The sequence below is a fragment of the Arachis stenosperma genome, chromosome 1 (genome assembly GCF_014773155.1).
Source record: "Arachis stenosperma cultivar V10309 chromosome 1, arast.V10309.gnm1.PFL2, whole genome shotgun sequence".
In the NCBI taxonomy this organism is placed as follows: domain Eukaryota; kingdom Viridiplantae; phylum Streptophyta; class Magnoliopsida; order Fabales; family Fabaceae; genus Arachis; species Arachis stenosperma.
The window spans coordinates 6,796,023-6,820,650 of record NC_080377.1 but is presented as its reverse complement, the minus strand read 5'-3'; the positions used below and the strand labels follow the sequence as shown (position 1 = coordinate 6,820,650).

The 24,628-nt window shown below is 34.7% G+C and overlaps 2 protein-coding genes across 2 annotated transcripts; one reads left to right on the top strand and one right to left on the bottom strand.

Moving 5' to 3' along the window:
* The first annotated feature begins 14,206 nt into the window (after window positions 1-14,206).
* Window positions 14,207-14,972, top strand: LOC130945950 (uncharacterized). Its single transcript, XM_057874639.1, has one exon. The coding sequence runs from the start codon at window positions 14,229-14,231 to the stop codon at window positions 14,727-14,729; it is 501 nt and encodes a 166-aa protein (XP_057730622.1). The 5' UTR covers window positions 14,207-14,228; the 3' UTR covers window positions 14,730-14,972.
* Window positions 14,973-15,719: 747 nt separating this feature from the next.
* Window positions 15,720-19,846, bottom strand: LOC130952720 (potassium transporter 1). Its single transcript, XM_057880774.1, has 10 exons — window positions 19,802-19,846; window positions 19,056-19,299; window positions 18,539-18,784; window positions 18,391-18,441; window positions 18,036-18,296; window positions 17,803-17,855; window positions 17,602-17,716; window positions 17,104-17,358; window positions 15,983-16,663; window positions 15,720-15,949 (listed from the first exon to the last, which is right to left on the bottom strand). Exons 1-10 carry the CDS (start codon window positions 19,844-19,846, stop codon window positions 15,720-15,722), a joined length of 2,181 nt encoding a protein of 726 aa, XP_057736757.1.
* Between the last annotated feature and the right edge of the window lie 4,782 nt (window positions 19,847-24,628).

The window sequence follows — 24,628 nt, the reverse complement described above, 5'->3', positions numbered from 1 at the left end:
TCTCTGCCATAGCTTTTAGAAGCTTGTGTACCTCGTCCTGAATTTTTGCCTCGTCCTCTGCCTCTTGAGGCAGGGTTGTTGCCCGAAGAGTGCTGCACTTCTATGGAGTTTGCAACTATTTTAGTATCCATGAAATTCGAATGGAACTGGTGTTCTTGCTGTGTTAGGATGGCTAGGACAATATTGATATCAGGCAAAGGCTTTAAAAGCATGATCTGAGACTTGACAGTGGAATATTGCTTGTTTAAGCCTCTCAAGAATTTAACAATATACTCCTCAGACGCATAATCTCTAATGATTTTCAATCCACAATTACAACTATTAACACAAGCCAAACAACCAGGAATTGTATGAAAATTCTTTAATTCCTCCCAAATAGATTTCAATTTAGTGAAATAAGTAGTGGTAGTGGAATCACCTTGGCGAATAGCATAGAACTCCTCCTTCAACTCACCAACTCTGAACACATCTCCATGCAAGTAGCGAATTTTCAGATCATTCCACAAATCTGAAGCATAAGTGATCCACATCACGCTCTTAGTAATTTCTGGACTGAGAGAGGGATTAATCCAAGAAAGAAGAAAGCTATTGTACCGATCCCAAGCTTCGAAGGTATCTTCATGCTCAACAGGTTTCACAATTGATCCATCTAAAAATTTTACCTTATTCTTAGATCTGAGAGCACATGATGATTGGATTTTTGACGGTTTAGAATTTCACAAATGAAATCTCGTTGAAGTATAGTCTCTAAACCAACAATAATCCTTTCATGCAAAAATTTGTTTGTCACAAGTACAAACCCCTAAAATCTATAAACCGAAGTATTTAAACCTCGGGTCGTTCTCCCTAGGATTTACAATAAAGTGTCTTGTTATTGGTTAGAAATGTGTTTTGGGGTTTTGGATAAGAAGCATGAAAAGTAAATGGCAATGAAAATAAACTAACAACTATAAAAGGCTCTTGGCAAGGTATGAAAATTAGAAGTCCTATCCTAGTTATCCTTCTCAATTGTGATGAGAATTGTTCATTGCTACCACTTAGTTAACCCTTACTAAATAAAGGAAAGTCAAGTGGATGAATTGACTTAAGCCACAAGTCCTAGCCAACTCCCAAGGAAAGACTAGCTTTAGTGCACTCCAAACCAATTAGCATTCTTTCCAATTACCAATCAACAAAGGAATTAGATAACTCAAGTGTCACTAATTACTCTACCTAGGCCAAGAGGAACAAAATCTATACTATATCTAGAAGAGGCATTTCAACAAACACATAAAAGGCAATAAAAGTAAACAACATAAATTGCAAGAATTAAAGAGAGATTTAACTACAAAGGCAAGAGATTAACAATAGAAAAGCAAAAAAAGAACAATTATTATGAATTACCTCTTATTGAATTGAAAGAAAATGGAAGGAACAATAGTAGATCTACAACAAAGCATAAGAACAACATAAAGGAAATTACAACAAAGGAATGAAAGAAGAATGAATGTAACAACAAGGAATTGAGAAGATACAAGTAGAAGAAGATGAATTAAAATCTAGATCTAAGAACTAAGCCTAATCCTAATCCTAATCCTAGAGAGAAGTGAGAGCTTCTCTCTCTAGAAACTACTTCTAAAACTAAACTATGACTAATGATCAAAAGTATGTTGATTCCTCTTCAATCCTTGGCTTAAATAGCATCAGAAATGAGTTGGATTGGGCCCACAAGGCTTCTAAAATCGCTGGCCACGTGTTGCATTAAGTGGGTCATGGGCCACCATCGGCGCGTCCGCGTACCGTGCGCGTGCGCGCCCCTATGCGCGGTGCAACTATGGCAAATCTTATATCGTTTTGAAGCCCCGGATGTTAGCTTTCTAACCCAACTAGAACCGCATCATTTGGACCTCTGTAGCTCAAGTTATGGTCAATTAAGTACAAAGAGGTCGGCTTGACAGCTTTTGCGATTCTTTCATTTCTTCATGAGTTCTCCATTTCTACATGCTTTTTCTCCATTCCCTTTGATCCAATCTTTGCCTCCTAATTCTGAAATTACTTAACAAATATATCAAGGCATCTAATAGAATCAAGGTGAATTAAATTTAGCTATTTTAAGACCTAAAAAGCATGTTTCACATTCAAGCACAATTAAAGGAGAATATACAAAACCATGCTATTTCGTTGAATAAATGTGGGTAAAAGGTGATAAAATTTCCAAAAATCAATACAAGATAAACCCTACAAATGGGGTTTATCAGCACACCGCATATATCGTGTGACCACTGATAATAATTTTGAGGTATAAGTTGAAGATGTATCAATGAAGTGCCAGGACTTTCTGCATGATGAAGAAAATAGGGGCTGATTGGGTCTGAAATGGGAGAAGAATCAGATCTGGGAAATTGAGCTTGGAATTGGGAGAATTGGGCCATGAAGGCAGTGAATCGTTCGAAATCCGCAGCGGAATGAGTAGAGTTGGTACTGGTATTCGTATCATTGGGCGCCATTGAAAGATCGCAAACTCTGATACCATGTAAAATGGTACCAGTGTGATGCAGCAAGCAGTGCGATGTAGCAAGCTGTCAAAAGAAGAGAAGAGAAGTGAAAGCTAAAGCTGATGATAAAGCTTCAGTAGATTGAAATTGAAGAGGATAGTGAAAAAGATTTGAAGTCAGAGATAAATTTGGATGATGAACATTCTCTATATATTGAATGAATGAAGCATCATGATTTTACAGAGTAGATATACCTTTTATATATCTGTATAAAGGAAGAAAATAAATAACTAATTTTCAGCTAATTTTCTAACAAATTGTAATAAACTAACAAATTATAACAAACTCATTAGCTATACAAGATTAAAAGTTTTTTAACAATTTTTTTATATTTTATTTTAAATTCAATTTTATTTTCAGACTCTCATATTATATTACAGTTAATGACACACTTAAAAGATGTGAATTATGTTTATAGATGTAAGAATTTTGTTGATAGGGCGCCATGAAAATCTTCCCAGATATTTAGAAAGGTTAGGAAGTCTTCTCTAATTTTAGTTGAAAAATTTTATCTACCCCCTAAACTTTATATATGTTGTTTTGCTTTCATCTATCCTCACTCCTCAGTCCTCTGTCCTCGCATAATCATCAACATGAGTTTTTTTTCTTTTTTTTTTGTCATAAATCATCAACATGAGTTGATTCTCCATAGTCCATACACGACATACGTTTGAACTCTTTTGGGCTTGAATACCTGACTCTTTATGCTGTTTGTATCCTATTTTGTTTTTGGACTGGCCATTTTTGTTTTATTTAGTAGAACTTTTTGTTTCCTCAATATTAGTCTTGCATTATTTTTTTACCCAACTAATAATCTTTCAATTAGAGAAAGTCTTATGACAAAAAAAAGCAGGTCTAACCCAAAAAACTTGCAGGGCTAAGCCCATATACAAAGAAAATTTGAATCAAGTGATTAGTTTACCAATCTAATTAAGCAAATGTCGAAAATCCAAAAATATAGAAAAAACAAGTACTTTCGAATCCTGCCTTGTGTATGCAGTAATCCTTGACAAGGAGATAAGCCTCAATGTAGTCCCTGAAGTTGCACTCGAGTCTCAAAGTAGTCTCTGAACTTAAAAGTTCCTCAGAGTCATCCCCGAACTTGCACTCCGGGACTCAAAGTTGTCCTTCCGGCAATTTCAGTATACGTGGCGCAACCGGAAAGCTTAGCTGGCAGCCTTGGTGACACGTGGGACTCACAACGGCTAGCTGATGTGGCACAGTAAACTCTTTCGACTCAATTTGGTCCCTCAGGGTTAGTTAAAACCCTAATCCCCAAATTTGAAGGCCACATTGTTCACTCTACTCTCTTCTCGTTAGTGCTGTGTTCTTCTCTTCTCCCTCTCTGAAACCCGCCGGTTATGGCTACCACGAGCAATGCAGCTAGGAGCTCGAACAACCCACGATCATTTGGAAGCATCATGAGGAGAATAAACAGAAACAGAGAAGCTCGTTTGCCAGAATGGTGTGCCTGCGGGTCGAGACCGGTGCTCCGGTGGTCAGGGACGGATTCTAATCCAGGGAGACCGTTCCTGGGTTGCCCAAACTACAATATAAGTGTTGTTGTTGTTGAATGCTGTATTAGAAGATATAAATTTTGCTGATTGAATTTTCTTTGATGTGCAGACCGTTGGGAAGAAATGGTGTGGATTGTTTTTGTGGGTTGATAAAGTTTTGGAAGATGCCATGCCATGTGATGATAGAACAAGACATTCAGTTGATGATGAAGAATGGAAGATGAAGATGGCTTGAAAATTTGGTAAATTAGAAGCTGAAATTAGGGTTCTAAAAATGGGGGGAATTTTGATGTTTGTGTTCATGCTGCTGATTGTAATTGGTGTTCTTGTATTAAAGTTGGATAGACAGCAGGGTCAACTGTATCTAGCAAAAAACAAATGACATGCATGTTATATGCATTCTTTGTTCATGTAGTTGTTCCTATCCTTTTGTTTGAAAGAAATGAAAATTAAGGTGTTTGATTATATGCATACTTCTGTTCCTGGACCTCTTTTCAATGAAATAGAAATGGACAGCACTTGAACTAGTCTTAGATTTGTAACAGAGGATAATATATAAAGAAAAGGCTGAGAAAACTCAATTGAATAAAATCATAATTCATAATTCATATTCATATTGGTAATGTTTGATTCAAAAAAGGCATTATAGAGCCAAAACACCAGCAAAATAGATACAAAAAAACAGCCTGCTTTTCCTAAAATCCCCAACAATGTGACAATGTTTTAGGCATTATAAACAACATCAGCAAAATAGATACAAAAAAAATAGCCTGCTTTCCCTAAAATTCCCAACACTGGGACAATGTTTTAGGCATTGTAAACAACATCAACAAAATAGATACAAAAAAACAGCCCCTAAAATCCCCAACACTGGGACAATGTTTTAGGCATTGCAAACAACATCAGCAAAATAGATACAAAAAAAAAGCCTGCTTTCCCTAAACATAATCATCCTAATCTTCATTTTTTGTGTCTGGGTGCCTTGAATCCAGGATTGGGCACAAACTTCATGAAATTTGCAAGCCTTGTAGCAGTTCCCTGTGTTGCACCTTGCATAGGGTTAGGTGGGGGATTCCTTGATGTATGACTACTTCCTGGTGGGGTAGCAGCAGGTGGGGTGGTTACTGGTGGATTGCTACTTCCTGAAGCTGGTTTTTCACAACTCTTGGCTAACTTTCTTTTTAAAGGGAGCTTTGGCGGCCTAACAGGTGAGGGTAGAACTTATCAGCCAAGAAATGTAACATAGTTAGTAAACTAGGTAAGGATGTGAGTATGATAAATTTAAAATCATATAAGCTCGTGAACCTGTTGAGAATCATCATTTGCTTCCGAAGGTGGTTGACTTTGGTCAAGATTGATTTCGGTTGGGGCTTCTGGGACAGGGGCAGCAGAGTTGGCCTGACCTTCACCACCATTAGCAGCAGTGGGTTGTGCAGCGGCAGCCTCTGCAGCAGCCTCTTCGGCAGCAGCCCTCTTTGGACAGTTCCTTCTCGTGTGTTCTGCTTCACCACAACAACGACATCGACCTTTTTTATATATTCATTTCATCTTCGTCTTTAACTTCTTACTCCCACTTGACTCCTCATCAGCATCTTTTCTTCTTTTTTTCTTGAGTGGTCTGGGCTTGTTTCTAAATTTTGGTGCTTGTGGTCTGTTATATGGTGACTTTTCCCATATTGCTTGACCTGGAATTGGATTGGTATGGAAGGCATATGTGTTGTTATATGCTTCCATGGTCAACCACTAGTGACAGTAGTCCTCCGGTCTCTTACCAGCCCTTGCCAGTGCAGCACACGCATGCACACATGGCATCCCTAAACAACATTCACACAACAACGAAGACAACAACAGTAAGCCTACAACAAAGGTTGATAATGATAATAAGACTAAGACAATGAATTTAAAAAATAGTACCACTCAATTGCCAGAAACCACATGTGCAAAGTCTCTTTCCCAAGTCCACAACCATGTTGGTCGGCCAGCCATGTACTTCGAACTTCTCATAATCTGTGTCACCAGACCACATCGGGACCCAATTTTTTTATTCCTTCCGTATCTTTTCTAACCTGCTGCGTTGTATAGGAGGTAGAACTCCAGTGTTCGAATTCAGCTTCACCTTGTTCTTAGCTATCGATCTCATTGCATACATTCTGACTTCTTCCAAGAGTGTGATAATAGGCTTAGCTCTAGCATCTTTGATCCTGGAGTTGAAGACTTCACAGGCATTGTTGCAGATGTTATCTATTTTAGGTGCATTACTGAAGAATGCCCGGCTCCAAGAGTCTCTAGGCCACTTGTTCAAATACTCCCAGGCTTCCTTATTAACCCTTTCAATCTTTTTGATGATATCAAGGAAGCCATCTTGGCTAGTACACCTTGCACAATCCCAGAGTAGCCCTCTAAGCTGGAGATCCTTCCATTGCTTGTTGAAGTTCTTCCACAGATGCCAAACACAGAATCTGTGATGCACATCTGGAAAAACCTCCTTAACTGCATTTATAAGGCCCTGTTTCAGATACCAAAGAAGGGGTTAGATAGTTGTCATCGGGCAGCAAATCTGTCCCTACAGTTATATAAGTGACATCAAAATAGTCCCTAGACTTGTTCAAGTGACATCAAACTAGTCCCTACACTTATGTAAGTGACATCAAACTAGTCCCTACACAGCACTATTACAGAATATTATGCAGAACAGGATAAATGAGTAACAACAGATTGACAGAATATTATGCAGCATATAATCAGTCCAGGGTTAATTCTGCATATATAGACAACAGCCCAATGTATTAACATCAGATAGATAACTACAATAGATAGGTTGACACTAAATAACTTAGAATTCTTAAGTCACAACCACTGTATAAATAAGTCACAATAGATTAATTCAGCAACTATAGACAGCAGCCATGTGTTATTATCATCATGTTGAAACACACCCAATAGGTAACTAATAAGTAACAACAAGTGACTTGTTATAACTAAGAAGTATTAAGTCACAACCAGTGTATAAACATCATTTTAAGTCACAATAGATTAATTCAGCATATATAATCAGCAGCCCAGTGTGTAAACATCATTTTAAGTGACAACCTATAAATATTGCATACCTTCTGCATATCTGAGATAAAACAGAGCTTGTTCTTCTTATAATCCCCCAGGTCTTGATGGAGTAATTCCAAGAACCATCTCCAGTTTTCAATGTTCTCAATAGGGACAATTGCATAGGCAATAACATATATATGATTGTTTGCGTCTTGGCCAATTGCAGACAATATCTGACCACCATGCCGGGTCTTCAGAAAAGCCCCATCCAAGCCTATGAGGGGTCTGCAACCAGCCAGAAATCCTTTTTTACATCCCTCCAAACAAACATACATCTTCTCAAAAATTGGATCATCATCAGGGTTGGGCTGAGGTATAACCCCAACTGTGACAGTGGATCCTGGATTGCTCTTCAATAGTGTCAGCCCATAATCTCTCATCATGCCATATTGGGCAGCTGCATAACCGTACACAACAGATCTAGCATCTCCTAAGGCCCTGCTCAGTGAAGACTTGTTTAGTTCCAGATCACATTTAGTCTTAAAATATTGTGCAGCCTCGGAGTGTCTCAGATTCGGATATTTTCTTAGTTTCTTCACCAATTTGCAGGCTAGCCACTTCCTATTAGCTAGTCTGTTTTTGGTCTCTCTTGCACAGGTGTGGTCATCCATGAATGTCTTAATCTGCCAGCAGTTATTCTCAGTATTGTTAGAGGCATACACAAGCCAGCCACAACTTGCATCCTTACACACAGCTCTCATCCTCACGTTAACGTTCTTCTTAAACCAAATACTTCTACCCTCTTGTATGCAATATTCACGCACAGCCTCTTTGAACTCCATTTTTGTAGTGAAAGTCATTCCAACCTCTAGCCTAAGCTCTCCAAACCTCCCTCCTTCTCTAAATGCAGGGAATACATCATCTAAATCAACTTCCTCCAACTCATCCTCAGAGTTTGGAGGAGTCTTCATTTTTTTCGAGTGCCATGAGTCTCCACTATCAGAGTCATTATAAGGATCATCCTGCACATCATGATAAGGAGCAACTGATGATCCAAACTTAGGAATCGGTCCAAAAATGATTTCATCATCCTCAGAATCTGAGTCTGCACAAACAGGACCATCATCTTCAACCATAACAAACTTCTTTCCTTTTATAAGTTTCTTCCCTGGCTTACTTCTCAATTTCACATTACTCTTTCCTGCTGACCTATCCGGAGGCAAGTCTTCTTCACTGGACACTTCATCACCACCAGGCCTATATGCTTCATCCTCTGCACTATCGTCACTGTCATGGCTGTCTGAGGATCCTTCTGAACTAGACAAAGCAACAAAGGCTGTCTTGGGCTGTTTTCCTTTACCAGTTGTTCTTGCAATATTTCCAGTAGCAGTAGCTCTTGTCAGTGGCCTCCTTCCACATGCTGCTGCTGCTGTTTTTACATTCTTACAGCCTCTCTTTGTTTTAGTCTTCTTGGTTTCTTTTCCTTTGGACCAAGGTTTCGGAATTGCTGTGGGTTGGGGCATTTTTTTGGTGGGATTTTGGGCTTGCTTTTACTGGGTTGGACCATTCTTTTTGGTGGTGGATTGGGCTTAGGTCCAAGACTTTCAGTGGGTTGGGGGAGAATTTTTCCTGCTTTGTTTCGGTTACCAGCAGCCAATGAGGTATGTGGCTCCTTTGGTTTTGTGGATTCAGTAGTATTCTTTGGTTCAGAAGTTGGATTGCATGGTGTTGTGCTGGGAATTGGTGGTGGGTTTTAGGGTGGGGATAATGGTTGGTATCAGCATCAGCTCCTTGCCAAAATCCACTGGTTCTGCTTCCTCAATATACACAGGCTCAGATACTCCATGTTCGTAGTACACATGAATAACCCCCTTGTTCTGCTGAGCCAGGTAACACATCTCCATCAGCTCATTATCATCTGCTATTGCTCTTAAACCAGTTTGCATAGGCCGATTAGGCACCAGCCACCAACTTTGGCTAACCTTGTCATACCCAATTTTCTTGTGATAGTCTCAGACGAAGAATACATCCAGCGTGTCTGTATCAATATCCGACAACTCACAAGTCTCTCCACCGTTGTAAGACATACTCTCATCGGCCTCTGTGATAAACGACCCTCCATGGTGAAATATAATCGTAATTAACGGATCACCCATCTGCCAATATTTACAAAAAAAAAAATTTAATTGATCACACCCATTGTTTGAAATCAGACATCACTGCTAGTAATAGATTGGAAATATGAGTAAATATATGTATGGAATATTCAACTAAAACCTATTAGACTATTATTAGTTTTTTTTTAGATAGTCTATACAAACTCAACTCAAAACCAAAAAACAAAAAACAAAAGACCTTTGATTCATTATCCATTCTTTGGATAATGTCTACGAATCACATAATTTTATCAAATCACAATAATTACACTTTAAACTACAACAACTATGACACACAAAAGAGCACATACACACACAAGATAAACCAACCACTCCTAACACTACTCATAAAACAGAATAATGTATACTATTATAAAAGAAAATCCATCACCAGCTCCGCTTCACCTGTAGCAAGTGATTTAAGCCATTATGTGTGTGATAGGAACAAAACACAATTTTTTACTTATAAAAATAAGAAGAGTAATAGTTCTCACTCATAATAAGTAATAATTTCTACTCATAATAAGTAATAATAGCAGTACAATAATATTAAATAGCAGCAAAAAAATTACATAAATAAAAAATTACTCATATTTTTGGATAAGCATGGACATTCGGAACCAAAATGATTGATGAGAAAAATAGAATCAGAAGACAAAAGGATACACTTGTGCCTACATGCCATAAATAAAATGTTTGACAAGAAGATCATTGACAAAAACCAATGTACCTGAACCTGCAATTCTTGAGCAGAAAACTCCAACAAGGCACCTAAGAGTCTTCTCTTGAATATAGGCAATGCTTTCTCAGGCCTTCAAGACATTCAAGAATAGTAATAATATACATTAGGACCTTTTTTTTCTGTTCGAAAAAGTGTAGTCATTGAAAACTTTTTGGCAAAAAAAAAAAGTTTCCAAAAGTCTTCTATGAAAAGCTAACCAGTATCATAATTGTATATTCCAAGAGAAAAATAGTTAAATGAAGTACATAAAGCTAAAAAGCATGTTACTTTGTATGTTGCTTGATCTGCAGCTGAAATTCTATGAAAATAAGGTTAACTTACTAAATTGCTAAATATGCCTTGTTTAGAACCTTTAGCTGATACTTTGAATTGTACTTTGGCTAGGTAATATATTGGTGTATAAAGCGGCATGCTTCCAGAAATGGAAATCGAAAAGAAAAATTCATACACTAATTTTATGATTACTTTTGCATATTTTTAATGGTTTCTATGTTGTAACTATATACTTAAACTCACCATTTTTAGCTAAAAAACCACAATAAGAGGGATGACTTAGGAATGATACAATGCCCAAACTGATATGGAGGTTGCAAAATTCTAAACCAGATAGGTACAAGTGTAGAATTGATATAAATTAACAAGGCAATTCAAACCCTGCTACATCAAAGTTCAAAAAGTTAACCTTGGTCATTAAAGACAATCAACTACTATTATTGACCTAATTTCTAATTATTGTGGAATAAATTTTTTGGTTTAAAAAATTCGACTGAAAATTGTAAGGTGAAAATTATGAGTATTGAAAGTGCCAATCACCACAGATTCTAGTGTTATTGATAAATGTTTACTTAGTTTTACATAGTTAAAATGGACTCTCATGCTTTCACCAGGTTCTTTCCTAATGGAGGTGCTAGCTTTAAGTCATGCGATCATATAAGGCTAACTCATAGCTTATTATCAATTTATCAGAGTATTTTTGACATTTTTAATAGAACTCTAGAGATATTTGATAATGGAGCTGATATTATATAAGTGCTGACTATATTTGTATCACAGGAACCATTTTCAAACACTAACTAGGTGTGCTTAACTATGAGTGAAGCTATTTATTTTTGGATAAGCATGGGCATTCGGAACCAAAATGATTGATGAGGAAAATAGAAGCAGAAGACAAAAGAATACAATTGTGCCTACATGCCATAAATAAAATGTTTGAAAAGAAGATCATTGACAAAAACCAATGTACCTGAACCTGCAATTCTTGAGCAGAAAACTCCAGCAAAGCACCTAAGAGTCTCCTCTTGAATATAGGCAATGCTTCCTCGCGCCTTCAAGACATTCAAGAATAGTAATAATATACATTAGGACCTTTTTTTCTATTCGAAAAAGTGTAGTCATTGGAAATTTTTTGGCAAAAAAAAAAAAAAGTTCCCAAAAGTCTTCTATGAAAAGCTAACCAGTATCATAATTGTGTATTCCAAGAGAAAAATAGTTAAATGAAGCACATAAAGCACAGAAGCACATTTCAGCTAAACTTCAGATAATGGCTTATCATCATTTAAAACCATTCATGAATTTTCTCTTCTACAATTTTCATCATCACTCTCACTAATCAGTCAAGTTCAGAATCCATTATCAGAGTTACAAAAAATTTTAACTCCCTAAAAATCTTTACTTCTACTGTGATCATGCAAACTCTGTTAAACAAATACATTGATCAGAGTCATTCTCCTCAAACACATTAACAGTTTGAAACTCCTCCACTAAGAGCAGTAAACCCTAACACATAGAGAACACGTTTTCATATCATCAAAACACAAGAAACACTCCTACTCTACAATTTTGCTTGGCCAAACCATTACAAAAGCCAGTAGTGATCAAACCCTAACACAAAGAACAGAACAGAGGCGTTCATACCCACCAATTACAATCGAAAAAAAGGCCTGAACTTTGTGAATATTAGATGAACAACAACATCAAAAAACAAAGGAACCACATTTTTTTTTCATTTTTGGCTTACCTCTTTCAGAGAAACAAGGTTGCCCAACTTTGTGTATGAAGGAGAGAAAAGCAGCGATGCTCCAAAGCCAACGTCTTCCACTGAAATCGGTCCGGTTAATGGAGGAGCACATGCGCCATTGGAGATTGACGGAGGGAGAAGAAGAAACCACACTCTGTGTTGTGTTTGTTTTGTGTGTAGAGAGGAGGGAGACAAAACGTTATGGAAACGTTGAGGGAGGGACGTAGTGAGCGTGAAACGACGTCGTTTCATGTCATTTTGGCGCCACAGCCAAAACGACGTCGTTTCTGTGAGTCCCAGGTGTCAACGACGCTGCCAGCTAAGCTTTCCGATTGCACCACGTGTGCTGAAATGGCCAGAAGGACCACTTTGAGTCCCGGAGTGCAAGTTCGGGGATGACTCTGAGAAACTTTTAAGTTCAGGGACTACTTTGAGGCTCGAGTGCAACTTCAGAGACTACATTGAGGCTTATCTCATTGACAAGTGACTAGGGGTAGCAAGCGGGGAAGCCCGCTCTGCCCCCTCCCGCCCCGCCTAGTGAGGCGGTCCCAAAATCCTAGCCTGCCCCGCCTAACGGCGGGCTGGCGGGCCGGCGGACTAAATAACCTCTTTTTTTTAATTATTAAATAATATATATAAAGGCATAAAAAAATCTCTCCTATTTTTACTTTTAACTATTATAATTTCTAAAAGTATAAACAAATTATAATTTTTATATTCACAAACATTAAAGTCTTTATAATTATAAATATTGTTTCCAAAGCAAAATAAACATAATCCAAAACATAATTATAAATATTGTCTCTAAAACAAAATAAATATTGTAACAGCTCAAACCACCCGCTAGCACGATATTGTTCGCTTTGGCACACAAGGCCTCACGGTTTTGCCTTTGACGATAGGGATGATAGCCGAAACCCCCCACACTCACTCGTCAAAACGCGTCATGCTAGGGAAAGGTATCCACACCCTTATAAGGCATGCTTCGTTCCCCTCCCCAACTGATGTGGGTCTTACAATCCACCCCCACGCCCTTGTTGGCACATCGATCCGGGTTTCGGCTCTGATACCATCTGTAACAGTTCAGACCATCCGCTAGCACGATATTATCCGCTTTGGCACACAAGGCCTCACGGTTTTGCCTTTGACAATAGGGATGCTAGCCGAAGCCTCCCACACTCACTCGTCAAAATGCGTCATGTTATAGAGAGGTATCCACACCCTTATAAAACATGTTTCGTTCCCTCCCCAACCAATGTGGGCCTACAAGTGACAAACCCTTAAATAGACATTTGATCCGCAATAGATTAGTCTTTAACTTGTCGAACTTGAGGAAACCGTAGAAAAAAAAATTAACATTTTATATTTATTTGAACAATGTTATATTTGGGGACAATAAACCTGAAAGCTAATACTAATTTTTTCTATCTAGCTAAATTTTTTGTCTTAAACTTTTCAAATACTATTGAATGTCATTTTCATCTTTAACTCATTAAAATTATTAACAATGAAGGTATATCTTCTTAAATACTAAGTTTTTTTCTTTTTACAATTCAGTAAAGAAAAACTAAAAAAAAGGACCAATGTCCTCAATCTTTTATCATCAAAGAAGTCAACCGTTTCTACCATTTTAATTTTATTGTTCTTAAATTTTTCAAATAAAAAAATTTATTTAAGACGTTTATATTTAGTATTTGTTGCATGTGATATTTAGGGTAAATACCGAAATTAGAAGAAATTTTAAATCGAATGCTTTATTTTTTTTTTAATAAAATTTTATTCTCTTAAGGTAAACACCTAAATTAGAAGAAATTTTAAATCGAATACTTTATTATTTGTCTTAAAAGTAAATATTAAAATTATTACTAATAAAATTTTATCTTAATAAATATATAAGTTTACTAAAAACTAAATTTTATATTTTTTTCTATAAAATTTTTTGAAATTGATGATTTTAATTTATGTTTTTAGGTTCCATGTTAGATAAATCTGACTGTATATGTAAATCAGCTTTGTTAATTATTTGTAAACGTGGCTCTTAACATGTGGTGGATGAACAACGGTCAAATATTTGAAAAAGGCAAAAAGAACGAATGAAAGAAAGGTCCAGCCGTACCCGTTAATGAACTCTACCGTTTCTATTATTTAACATCTTGTTATTACATTTTTCATTATTTCAAAGTGTTTTATTCAGAATGTTAATGTGTCTCTGTTAATTTGATGAAAGGCGTGATGATAAAAGCTGCCAAAAAACTCAACAAGCTTTGGTCCAAAAAGAGAAACAAGAGGCATCAAATTCAGCATCGTTACTATTACCCTCCTCCTCAACGGCCGCCGCCACCACCACCACCACCATTTATCGGCGAGTGTCGGCATTGCTGCTATTGCTCCAGCTCCACTCAGCCATCAGCTCCACCTTTACCTGAATCGTCATCGTCTTTGTGGCTTGAAGCTGAGCGCAACAACAACTATGGCACATTCTTCGCACAACCACAAGAACAAGAAGAAGAGCCTTATTACGCAAGTGAAACGCAAATAGAAGAAGAAGTAGCCATGGCAGCTTCGGAACCTGTTTATGGCGTTCCGGTGCTGCCACTACTACCTCAAACAGATACAAGAAGAAGAGACAGATCTCGCCGTGTTTATAGCTTTGGCGCTTACCTGTTTCAATGCCTCTGTCCATGTTTTCGCATTAGAGAAAGTGATAGTAGTTTGAATTGAAGTCGGTTACCCTTTTGTAGATTCCAGTTTACCATGTCAATCATAGACTCTTCGTGTTCCTTAAATTGGAATGATAATGGAAGAGATCTATGCTTGACATGGTCAATTGGAGTCGATCGAAGTTTCTATTAAAATTAATTCGAATAATCTCATACAATGTTTTTTTTTAATACTAAAAATAGGAGACTCGAATCTGTAACTTCTTAATTGAGTATGAAGAGACTATATCATTTGAGCTATTACTTATTGGCAATCTCATATAATGCTTGTTCTTTTGTATTAGTGTACCCAAATAGTTATACAAATAAATATTATTGTCAAAATAGCATCTTTAATAGCATTTCATCAAACAAACTAGTCTAGTTAAAAATGAACAAATATATAATAACTAATTTTTATTTAGTCAATGTTAGAATATAATTAAAATCAATTAGAATTATTTAGTATATCTGAATATTTATTATAGAATATTACATCTTTATTATTACGATTCTTTTAACACCTATAAATATCATTCTATATTTTTTTGGTGACTAATACCCTTCTATATTATATAATTCTAGATAACTTGAATATACTCAATAATACACAAATTCTTTCTCTAGTTTAGTCTCTTGTTTCTAATTGTCAATATTAACTAATTTTTTAAAAATATTTTTCTTAACCTTCGTATCTTGGAGGATTTAGAGTTTAAAGTTAAAATTTAGGATACAAAAATAATTAAAAAAAAAAGAAACTGATATTTATTGAAAAATAATTGGTTTTCTAATTGAATTCGTTAAATACTACAACCAGAAATTAGTCATGTTAGAAATATAATGCACCATATATGTAACTAAAAGAAAATTTGTAAATGATAGCATGGACACATGGTGATGAAAATTCTATTATAGGCTATTGATCTTGAATCTTGATCACTAAGTGTTCACTATAACTTTTGTCTATGATTTTTACAGGTCTGACTAATCTTCATTATCTGTATTGAGAATTTCAGACATAGTAAACCATACCAACCTCAAGCAATGAAGAATGTGCTATATTCAAAACAACATCAGGCTCTCTACAATTCTTGCTCAGAAAAGCAAAAACAACATCTATTGCAATTTTCTTTACTATGGAAGATGATTTCTTTGCCTTTGCATAGGAATGTCCAAGCATATATGTAACACCAGATTCTTTAGCATTCAAAATCTGCATAGACTCATTCTTCAAGGGATTCTCTTCATCACCATTATGCATAACTTGCAAAATACTTGAAGATTGGAACTCTTGTTCTACATTTGTGGAAATTTCATATGTTGATTCTGTATTATTGTTATCTTCTTCTTCAGTTTCTACAAATTGTACTATAGTTGATACCAATCTGTTCTCAAAATTGTAATTCTCCTGTTGTATGTCCTTGTAACCATACCTCACAATGCAGCGAAACATGGCGAACTCCTTAGGACCAACCCTACTAACAATCAACCGTTCATCCTCGCCGACATAAGGGACCGGAACAGATTTTACACAGACAAAAACTAGCACCTGATGGAATGCAGGCAAGTTTGTGACAAAATGGCCAAACATGGCAGGGAAACCAGAAGCAAGATTTGTGTACATTAGTCCTATTCCCGGCACGCGAACCATGCCGAGGGATGGCCCCATAGACAGTATCCTGTTGAGTGAAACCTTGTTTTCCACATCAAATTGGTGTTTCTTCATTGTTCCATAGTTCCATGTGTACATTATACACATGAAGGTGAAAGATAGAACAAGTGGAATCCAACCTCCTTCATGAACCTTGCAGATGCAAGCTGAGATGTAAAGTAGTTCAATTGATCCAAACACTACCAAACATGCAATGGCTTTTATTATTCCTTGCTTCCAAACAATCACTATTACTAGTGTCATCAAGCATGTTGTTACAAACATAACCGTCGTAACTGCCAGCCCTACAGATCATGCAATACAGTTACATTTTTAGTTACCAATACTGAAAATCATCGAAGTTTAGCTCATCAAAAATGCTATGTGCACCCCAAAATCAACCACCATGCATTTATGTATAAATACATTTGTAGTTTAACTCAATTTTAACGCGTATTTTGTATTTTAACATGTATTTTATACTGGTAGCTAATTTTAGTGTACACCTAGCATAGTTGCTAGCTCATATGTGCTTTAAGGTGTCCAATTGCATATTTTGAAAATTTATGGTGTAAAGTGCATTTTTCCCCTGGCTATTAATTTTGATATATTGACAGTGTAATATATTTCAACACTGTGATCCAATCATGTATTGTCACATAAGCAAACATCCGACTCGAGAGTCAGGCATAAGTGCATCGAAATTAAATTCATTATCATAATCAATGTGGAAAAAGAAGTGTACCATATGCATGTCCCATCCTATTAGTATCCCTTAGGCCAATTGTAACAGATAAACAAAGGCACATCAATATCCAATTGATTTCTGGGATGTATATCTGCCCATATATTCTGCTTGAAGTATGAACAATCTTCACCCAAGGAAAACAATTCAATGCACAACACTGGCTTATAATGGAAAAGGTAGCAGAAATTACTGCTTGGCTTCCTACAATTGCTGCCATAGTTGCCACTATGAACACTGGCCAAAACACACCTTCTGCAAGGAAATAAGGTAAGGGATATTATTACATAAGCTAAAAAATTAAGGTAAATTACATTGACCTCTCCTGAAGTTAAGTGATATTATTACACGTGGCACCCCTTGATTTGTCATGCCAAACAGCCTAACCTGATAATTACACTGAACCATTACTCCAAGGCTCCCCATTGTTAAGAGAGGTCAATGTAATTTATCCAAAATAAATTGAAAATTTGGGGTAAACTGAAAATGAATACTTGCCTGGTATGGCTTTGTAGAAACTTCTCTGAATGTCATCATGATGCTTAGAAAGGAATGCAGCCTCACCCATATATGCCAGAATGAGGCAGGGATATACTAGACATGTGAAAGCTATCTGAAGATTAAACTCACACCGTTTTAGAAGAATTCCTTTTGGTGTTACTACATCAAGTTAGTTAGAATCTCTACTTTCAATTTTACCTTTATTGATAAAGCTGAAAAATGACCCAAGTCGGCAAACATGGTCTCAACACCTGAGAGAGTTTCAAGGAGGAATATCACTTCCATAACTCGAATTGTCACTGAGTAAATAACTTAAGACCTAAGGAATTGTCTTTAGAAAGAGAGACAGATACCAGAAAAGGAAAAAATAAGACACACCTATTTCTATGTTTTCTGTCCTAAGACACCAAACATAAATGTGCTATAGGTACCTGTGATTGATAGCACCACGCCGCCTAAGGACAACCATCCTTCAACGCCGGTTGCTCGAATGAACCTTAACATGTAGAAAGGAGAAAGTGCAAGATATATTTTTGGGTTCCAGTGGTATATATTGTATATACCAATGCCACTGATACATAAAAGCCATGCTGCAACAACTGGTGCGAACAAGAAAGCGACTCTATGTGTGCCGTGATGCTGAATGGAGAAAAGTCCCACTAAGATGATGCATGAGATCACAACAACATAATCTGCAAGACAAGACATAAACCATGTCTAGTTTAATAGATTGTGAAGGGATAATGTAGTGGTGGATTTGAAATTAAAGAAGCTTGATGAACTTACTATCATGGAGGTGGCTGATTTTAACTTTAACACCTGATACTGCTGAAAGAACTGAAAGGATGTTTATAGAATTGAACTCAATGTTGAAGTGTGATAAAAATTACTTCATGAATTTAAGTAATGTGATAGCATATTTCAGATCAACTACCTGAAATCGCCGGAGTTATGACACCATCACCAATTGCCATACATGTTCCAAGAAGAACAAAGATCAGCAGCCCTCTCTGGAACCTCGGATGCTTTTCGAAGAACAACTTCAAAAGTGAAGACTGCCATGTGTCTGCAGAATCTTGTGTGGCATAAGTGGACAACTTCTCATCTGTTGGTTGTTGATTAGGCAAAATACTTAGCCTCGCGTTTCGGCAGAGAAGTGAGTACAATGCAAAGGTACCTCCTACACATAATGAACAATTCTTGCTTACAATTTCAGCCTCAAAAAAGTAAAAGCAATCACATAAACATGAAATCTTCTATTGTGATTCCATGAAACATGTATGACTCTGTTTGGAAATTTCAAATACTTGAGACACAAGGCAAACCATAAAGTGAGACTTCACAAATCACACTTGAAATTCCAAACACAGACAAATATACAGAAGCTAGAAGAGTGATTTTTGCCTGCACAAGAACTTGGCTTCGCTAGAATTGTGTTGCAAGGTTTCTACCTTCCCCATTGTCATCAGCAGACATCACAATGAAGACATATTTGAAGAGTGCGATAATGGTAAATGTCCAGAAGATAAACGAGAGAACGCCGAAAATCTCCTCATCATCTTCTTTGAGACTCAATTTCCCTGAGAATGTAGTCTTGTAAACATATAGAGGAGAGGTACTGAGGTCACCATAAACTACTCCAAGACTCTGGTAAGCCAGAGTAAGCACGGTTGCACAACACCCCCTCTTTAGATTCTGATGCAGCCAACCAAACACAACAATATGCACAATTCAAATTAGCCCCAAATGCTATGTCACAAAAATTTGCACATAACTTTCATTGGAATGTTAATGAACAAAATTCCTAAAGTGAAACATATGACTTTTGAGGAGGTCAAATGAAACATTTGAAACCAATTCAGAACTCAAAAAATTCCCTTGTTTAAACCCCACAACAGCAATCAATATATGAAAAGTTGCAACAATGAATCTACTCAATACCCTCAATAGTAATCACTCATTAATACTCCCATATAGACACCCCATTATCCATTAAGCTCAAAGTTTCAAACTTTGTTCATGGGAAGTTCAGAAACTCTCAGAAAGGAAGCACATTACACTGCAAAACATTCACATAACATGATAACAATAACTATGTATATATATAAATATAATATAAGTTGACAAGAGACTCTACATTATGAGAACTAAGCTTTATCAAAACCAGTAACAACAATAATAAAAAAAAGTGGGGTACCTGCTGTGATGTTCCTTGTTCCATAACTTGGTGAGATGGGTTCATGGCTTAGAGAGAGAAGCTATGAGATCAGTAACTGAGGAAGTGATGATAGTCAGAGAATGAAAATTTATATATAATATTTTGAGAGAGAGAGAATGAATGAATGGAAGGAATGAATAGTAGCAGCAAAAAAGAGAAGTAGTAGAATGGCAATGCAAGTGTTGTGTGTTTGTTGAGTCCTAAGAAGAAGTTGAAAAATGCATTCAATGCTGTCTTTGACTTTGGTGAATTTTCATTAACCAACCTACCATACAATTTTCCTTTGCCATATCAAGTTGTCAACGATAAAGTAATAGTACTTCTACAGTTCTACTTCCTCTTGGTAAATTTGTAATAATCACAATAAGATTGGAAATAATTTAAGAGCTATAATGATTATTTTTAAGTTAAAAAAGCAATTGTTTATTTTTTTTTCTTGGAAATAATATGAGAGAAATTACCTATTAACTAATGAATATTGTGATGTTTTTGTTCCCAGACAAAAATTTTTGTTCGGTTTCAATTCGATTTTTGTCAATTAAAAAAAAATAATTTACTCATTTAAATTGTTTGGAGAAAAACATTATCGAATTACTTTTTAAAGATGCAGATGCAAATGTAATTTTTATATTATATATAAATTTTAAAATTATGAAAGTTGCATTTGTATGCATATTTAAAAAGTTGTAACTCGATAACGTTTTTTTTAAACAATTTAAACAAGTAAGTTGTTCATAAAAAAATATGATCGATGATGTGATTTTAAAGTTTTGAAACTATTATTTTAAAGGATTTCAATAAAATTGGCATAATTTTTTAAAGGCTTAAAATAAATATGAGTATTACTTTAGTATAGGTATAAAAATATTCCAATAAAATAATAATAAAGACTTGGATCAAAAAATTTTAAGACATACTTAGGCCTTAAGAAAGAAAAGAAAAAAAGGTAAGATATTACTTACAAAAAATTAGAAAGAAAGGATTTTTAATTTACCCTAAAATTATTAATGTTTTATACTGAAACGCACTTATCAATATTTAAAGAAAACAAAATTTTAAGGAAAAAATTATTAATGTTTTATACCAAAAGAAAAAAATTTAAAGGAAAATTTTATGTTGCCTAAACACATGGGTGTTTAATTTGTTTAAAAATTTAAAAAAATAAAATAAAATGAACTCCATTCTTTATTTTTGTATGAAATAGTTAAAAAAATAAATACTATAGAACACACCAAATTTAAATTAGGACATTGTATTGGTTTATATATTATACCATTATTTGTAATAAGATGGATCCCCTGCTCAATAATGATTAGGATTATTTAGTCAACCTTAATTAATTAATATGATTGAGATATAACTTGAAAATCTTTATCATAAGTCATATCATGCATGCGTGCATAGAGTATAATATATAGTACGGAAGGATAAGTTTATTCTCAAATATATATATATATATATATATATATATATATATATATATATATATATATATATATATTATTTCCAATTTAATTTTATCAAATCAAATATTAGGAGTTAGAAAAACAACCAGATAATAAGAATAAGAATAAATAGGTAAAAGATATTAAAAGAGAGATGCATGTGAGGTTTGTAATATTAGAATTAAGTGGGTGAAATTCATCTTAAAAGATAGTTTAAGAATAGAGATTTATTTATCTCATACTTGTAATATTATAGAGAAGTAATTCTCTCCCGAAACATAAAATTTGATACAAACATAAATATCTTCTAATTAAATTAGATCAGATAAAATTTAATATCATATTAGAATAATAAAATAGCTCAAAAGAATGATAAAACTTATTTCACACACTTAAAACACATAGAATTATAGGGACCTTATCTCTAATAATATATAACAGTACATACTTATTCAACAATTTCTAACAATAATTAACAATTTCATCTAATTAAGTTTACCACACCCCACAAAAAGAAGAAAAGAGAAGGTCTTTCATGTGCAAGTGTGCAACTAGCTCACTTTAATTTGCATGAAATAAATGACATCAGAGAATGCAAACCAACTAAACAATTATAAATAAGAAGGTAACAATTCTATAGAGGGGTGCATGATGATGATGTGTTAGCACAAGAATACAAGCTAAGGGACAAGGGACTTTGCTAATAAAAAACTACAACCATTCACTTTCTCAAACTATATTTAGATATCCCACAATGATATGAATTATTAGTATTTTTTTAATCACTAGGAGATAATCCAATAGATCTCTTTGGCTTTAATGAAAATTCTAAATTAAAAGCAGTTGTGTATATATGGTAGTTCTATAATATTATATTTGCAAGACAAATGTCTTTAGATATGATGTAACAACTTATCAATGTTTATTTTAACTGTTTCTATGATATTATTTCTGTGATATAATATGTATTTTTATAAACTTTTTTTTCATTTAATTAAGTAGACGAGAAAATTCACTACTCGAACAATTTAAATTGGTTATCTTTATCAATATTTTTTTTATTGCCTACAGTATCAAAGATTAATTCATCACGAAAGTTCCATTTAAGAGTCTGTTGCTGACTGATAGGTTGCTGCATGCACAAGGCAGAATTCAAAATTAAAACCCTAATATTTGTTTAAGGGAACGAGTGAACTAACTACTCGACTAACCCAAATTAATTATCTTTACCAATGTTTTATTCCAACTAATTGTTTCCCATTTAGAGGTTTATGGTAATGTACAAGTTTCAATCAGCAGCCCAAACCAGAATTAAGTAAAAACCAAAAAAAAAAAGGAAATTACTCAATCTTCCATTCTTTCCTTCTCCTAAATTCTCAACCTTCTGACTACACTTTATATCTTTGTTCTCATAGAGCTCCACCTTAGTAGCTCAACCCTAAATCAAGAAAAATATTCCCTATCAGTTTTTTTTTTCTTTTTTAATGTTTGTCTAATAAATGGGCCTCAATTATTATATATGTAATTATGTACAATACATTCTGGAATCTCCGACATGATTACTTTTATTGTTGAATATAGATAATATTGACAATGAAATCAAACTTTGATTCTCCTTACAAATAATCATTGCTTTCAGTGTCACATATTATTATGGGCAAAATAATAGTCAAGAACTTCTAATTCTCACCAATCACTCTCTTAGTTAACAACCAAATCAATTCTTATTATTTGTTATATCTGAGAAGTATAACTGGGGTCCTACCGTACATGAATTGCAAATTCTCGTACATTGCATGTCATAAGATCGATATAAGAACTTTTCAAAACTCTAGAATATTTGAAACTAGATTTTTATATACCTAATTTTTTATAATATAAATATTTATTAGTCATAAATTCTAATTTGACCCATATTTATTTTAGCATCTAAACTTTAACAAAAGAAATTAACATCTACTCTTCTTTTTCCTTTTTTGTCTTTTTACTATTGGATTGAATTTGATGTCTATAAGTATATATATATAATGCTTTATCTCGTTTTAAGAAATGAAGATAGGTTAAGTTATGAAGAGTTTGGTAAGGTTTCTATGTCAAATATTAATGAATTTGTCCTCCCATTTGGAATGTGGCGGCGCATGTATGAGTGAAGTTCATAGAACCTTATCTTTCTAGTCTCTTTGATGGACCCAAAAAGGTATTGTGTTTTCTCCAATATCTGTCTTCCAGCTAAGTTTTGATGCCCTTTCACTTCTCTTGATTTTTTATTTTTGGCCCCCATGCCCTTTAGTTTTTCCTGTCCATTCTTCTTGCTTCATTTACCAAGAAAAAGAAGCTACTCAAGTCATAACTAAGGTGAGATAGCATATTATTATGTCTTTTATTTAGATAGTATTTGGAAGAGAAATAGAAAATGAGAGGTTGATATTGAGAGATAGAGACTCAAATGACAGATATTGAAATAAGTTTTTGTATTGTGTTTGGTGTAAAATGAAAGACAAAGATTGAAATAAGAATGAAATTCTAATTTAATTTGCACAAAGAATAAAATTAGAATGAATTAATTAAAATGAGGGTATTTTAGGTATAAAATGTTATTAAAGTTTAGTCTCCGTTTTCAAAAATTTCAATCTCTTAGGTAGCGTTTGTTTTCAGGTACTGAGACAGAGACTGAGAGACTGAGACTCAGTATTGTGTTTGTTAGTTCAGAGACTGGTACTAAAATTTCTGTCTCTGTCTCTAAAATTTCAGTATTTCAGTACCTCCAAAAAGTAGGGACGCAGGGGACTGAAATTTTTAGAGATGGAGATTGAAACTTTAATAACATTTTATACCTAAAATACTTTCATTTCAATTAATTAATTCTAATTTTACCCTTTGTACAAATTAAATTAGAGTTTCATTCTTGTTTCAATTCCTGTCTCTCATTTTGCACCAAACAGAATACTGAGATTTGTTTCAATCCCTGTCTCTTAGTCTCTGTCTCTCAGTCTCAGTCTTTCTGTCTCTGTCTCTCCACCAAACGCTACCTATCCTTACTTTTTAGAGGTATTGAAATATTGAAATTTTGAGGACAGAGACTAAAATTTTAGCATCAGTCTCTGAACCAACAAACATAATACTGAGTTCGAGTCTTTTAATCTCCGTCTCAGTACCTCAGAACAAACACTACCAATATACTGTATTCGAATTTGAATTTTGACAATGTCAAATAGTGAATAAAAACTCTTAAAAATATCGAGTATATAAGTTTGTGATATAATGCTTAAAATTAAAAAATTATCTAATTCGTCCGACCAAAAAACAAAATCAACTAACTAGGTTAAAAGTAAAACATACAATCTTCTTTTTTTTTTCTTTA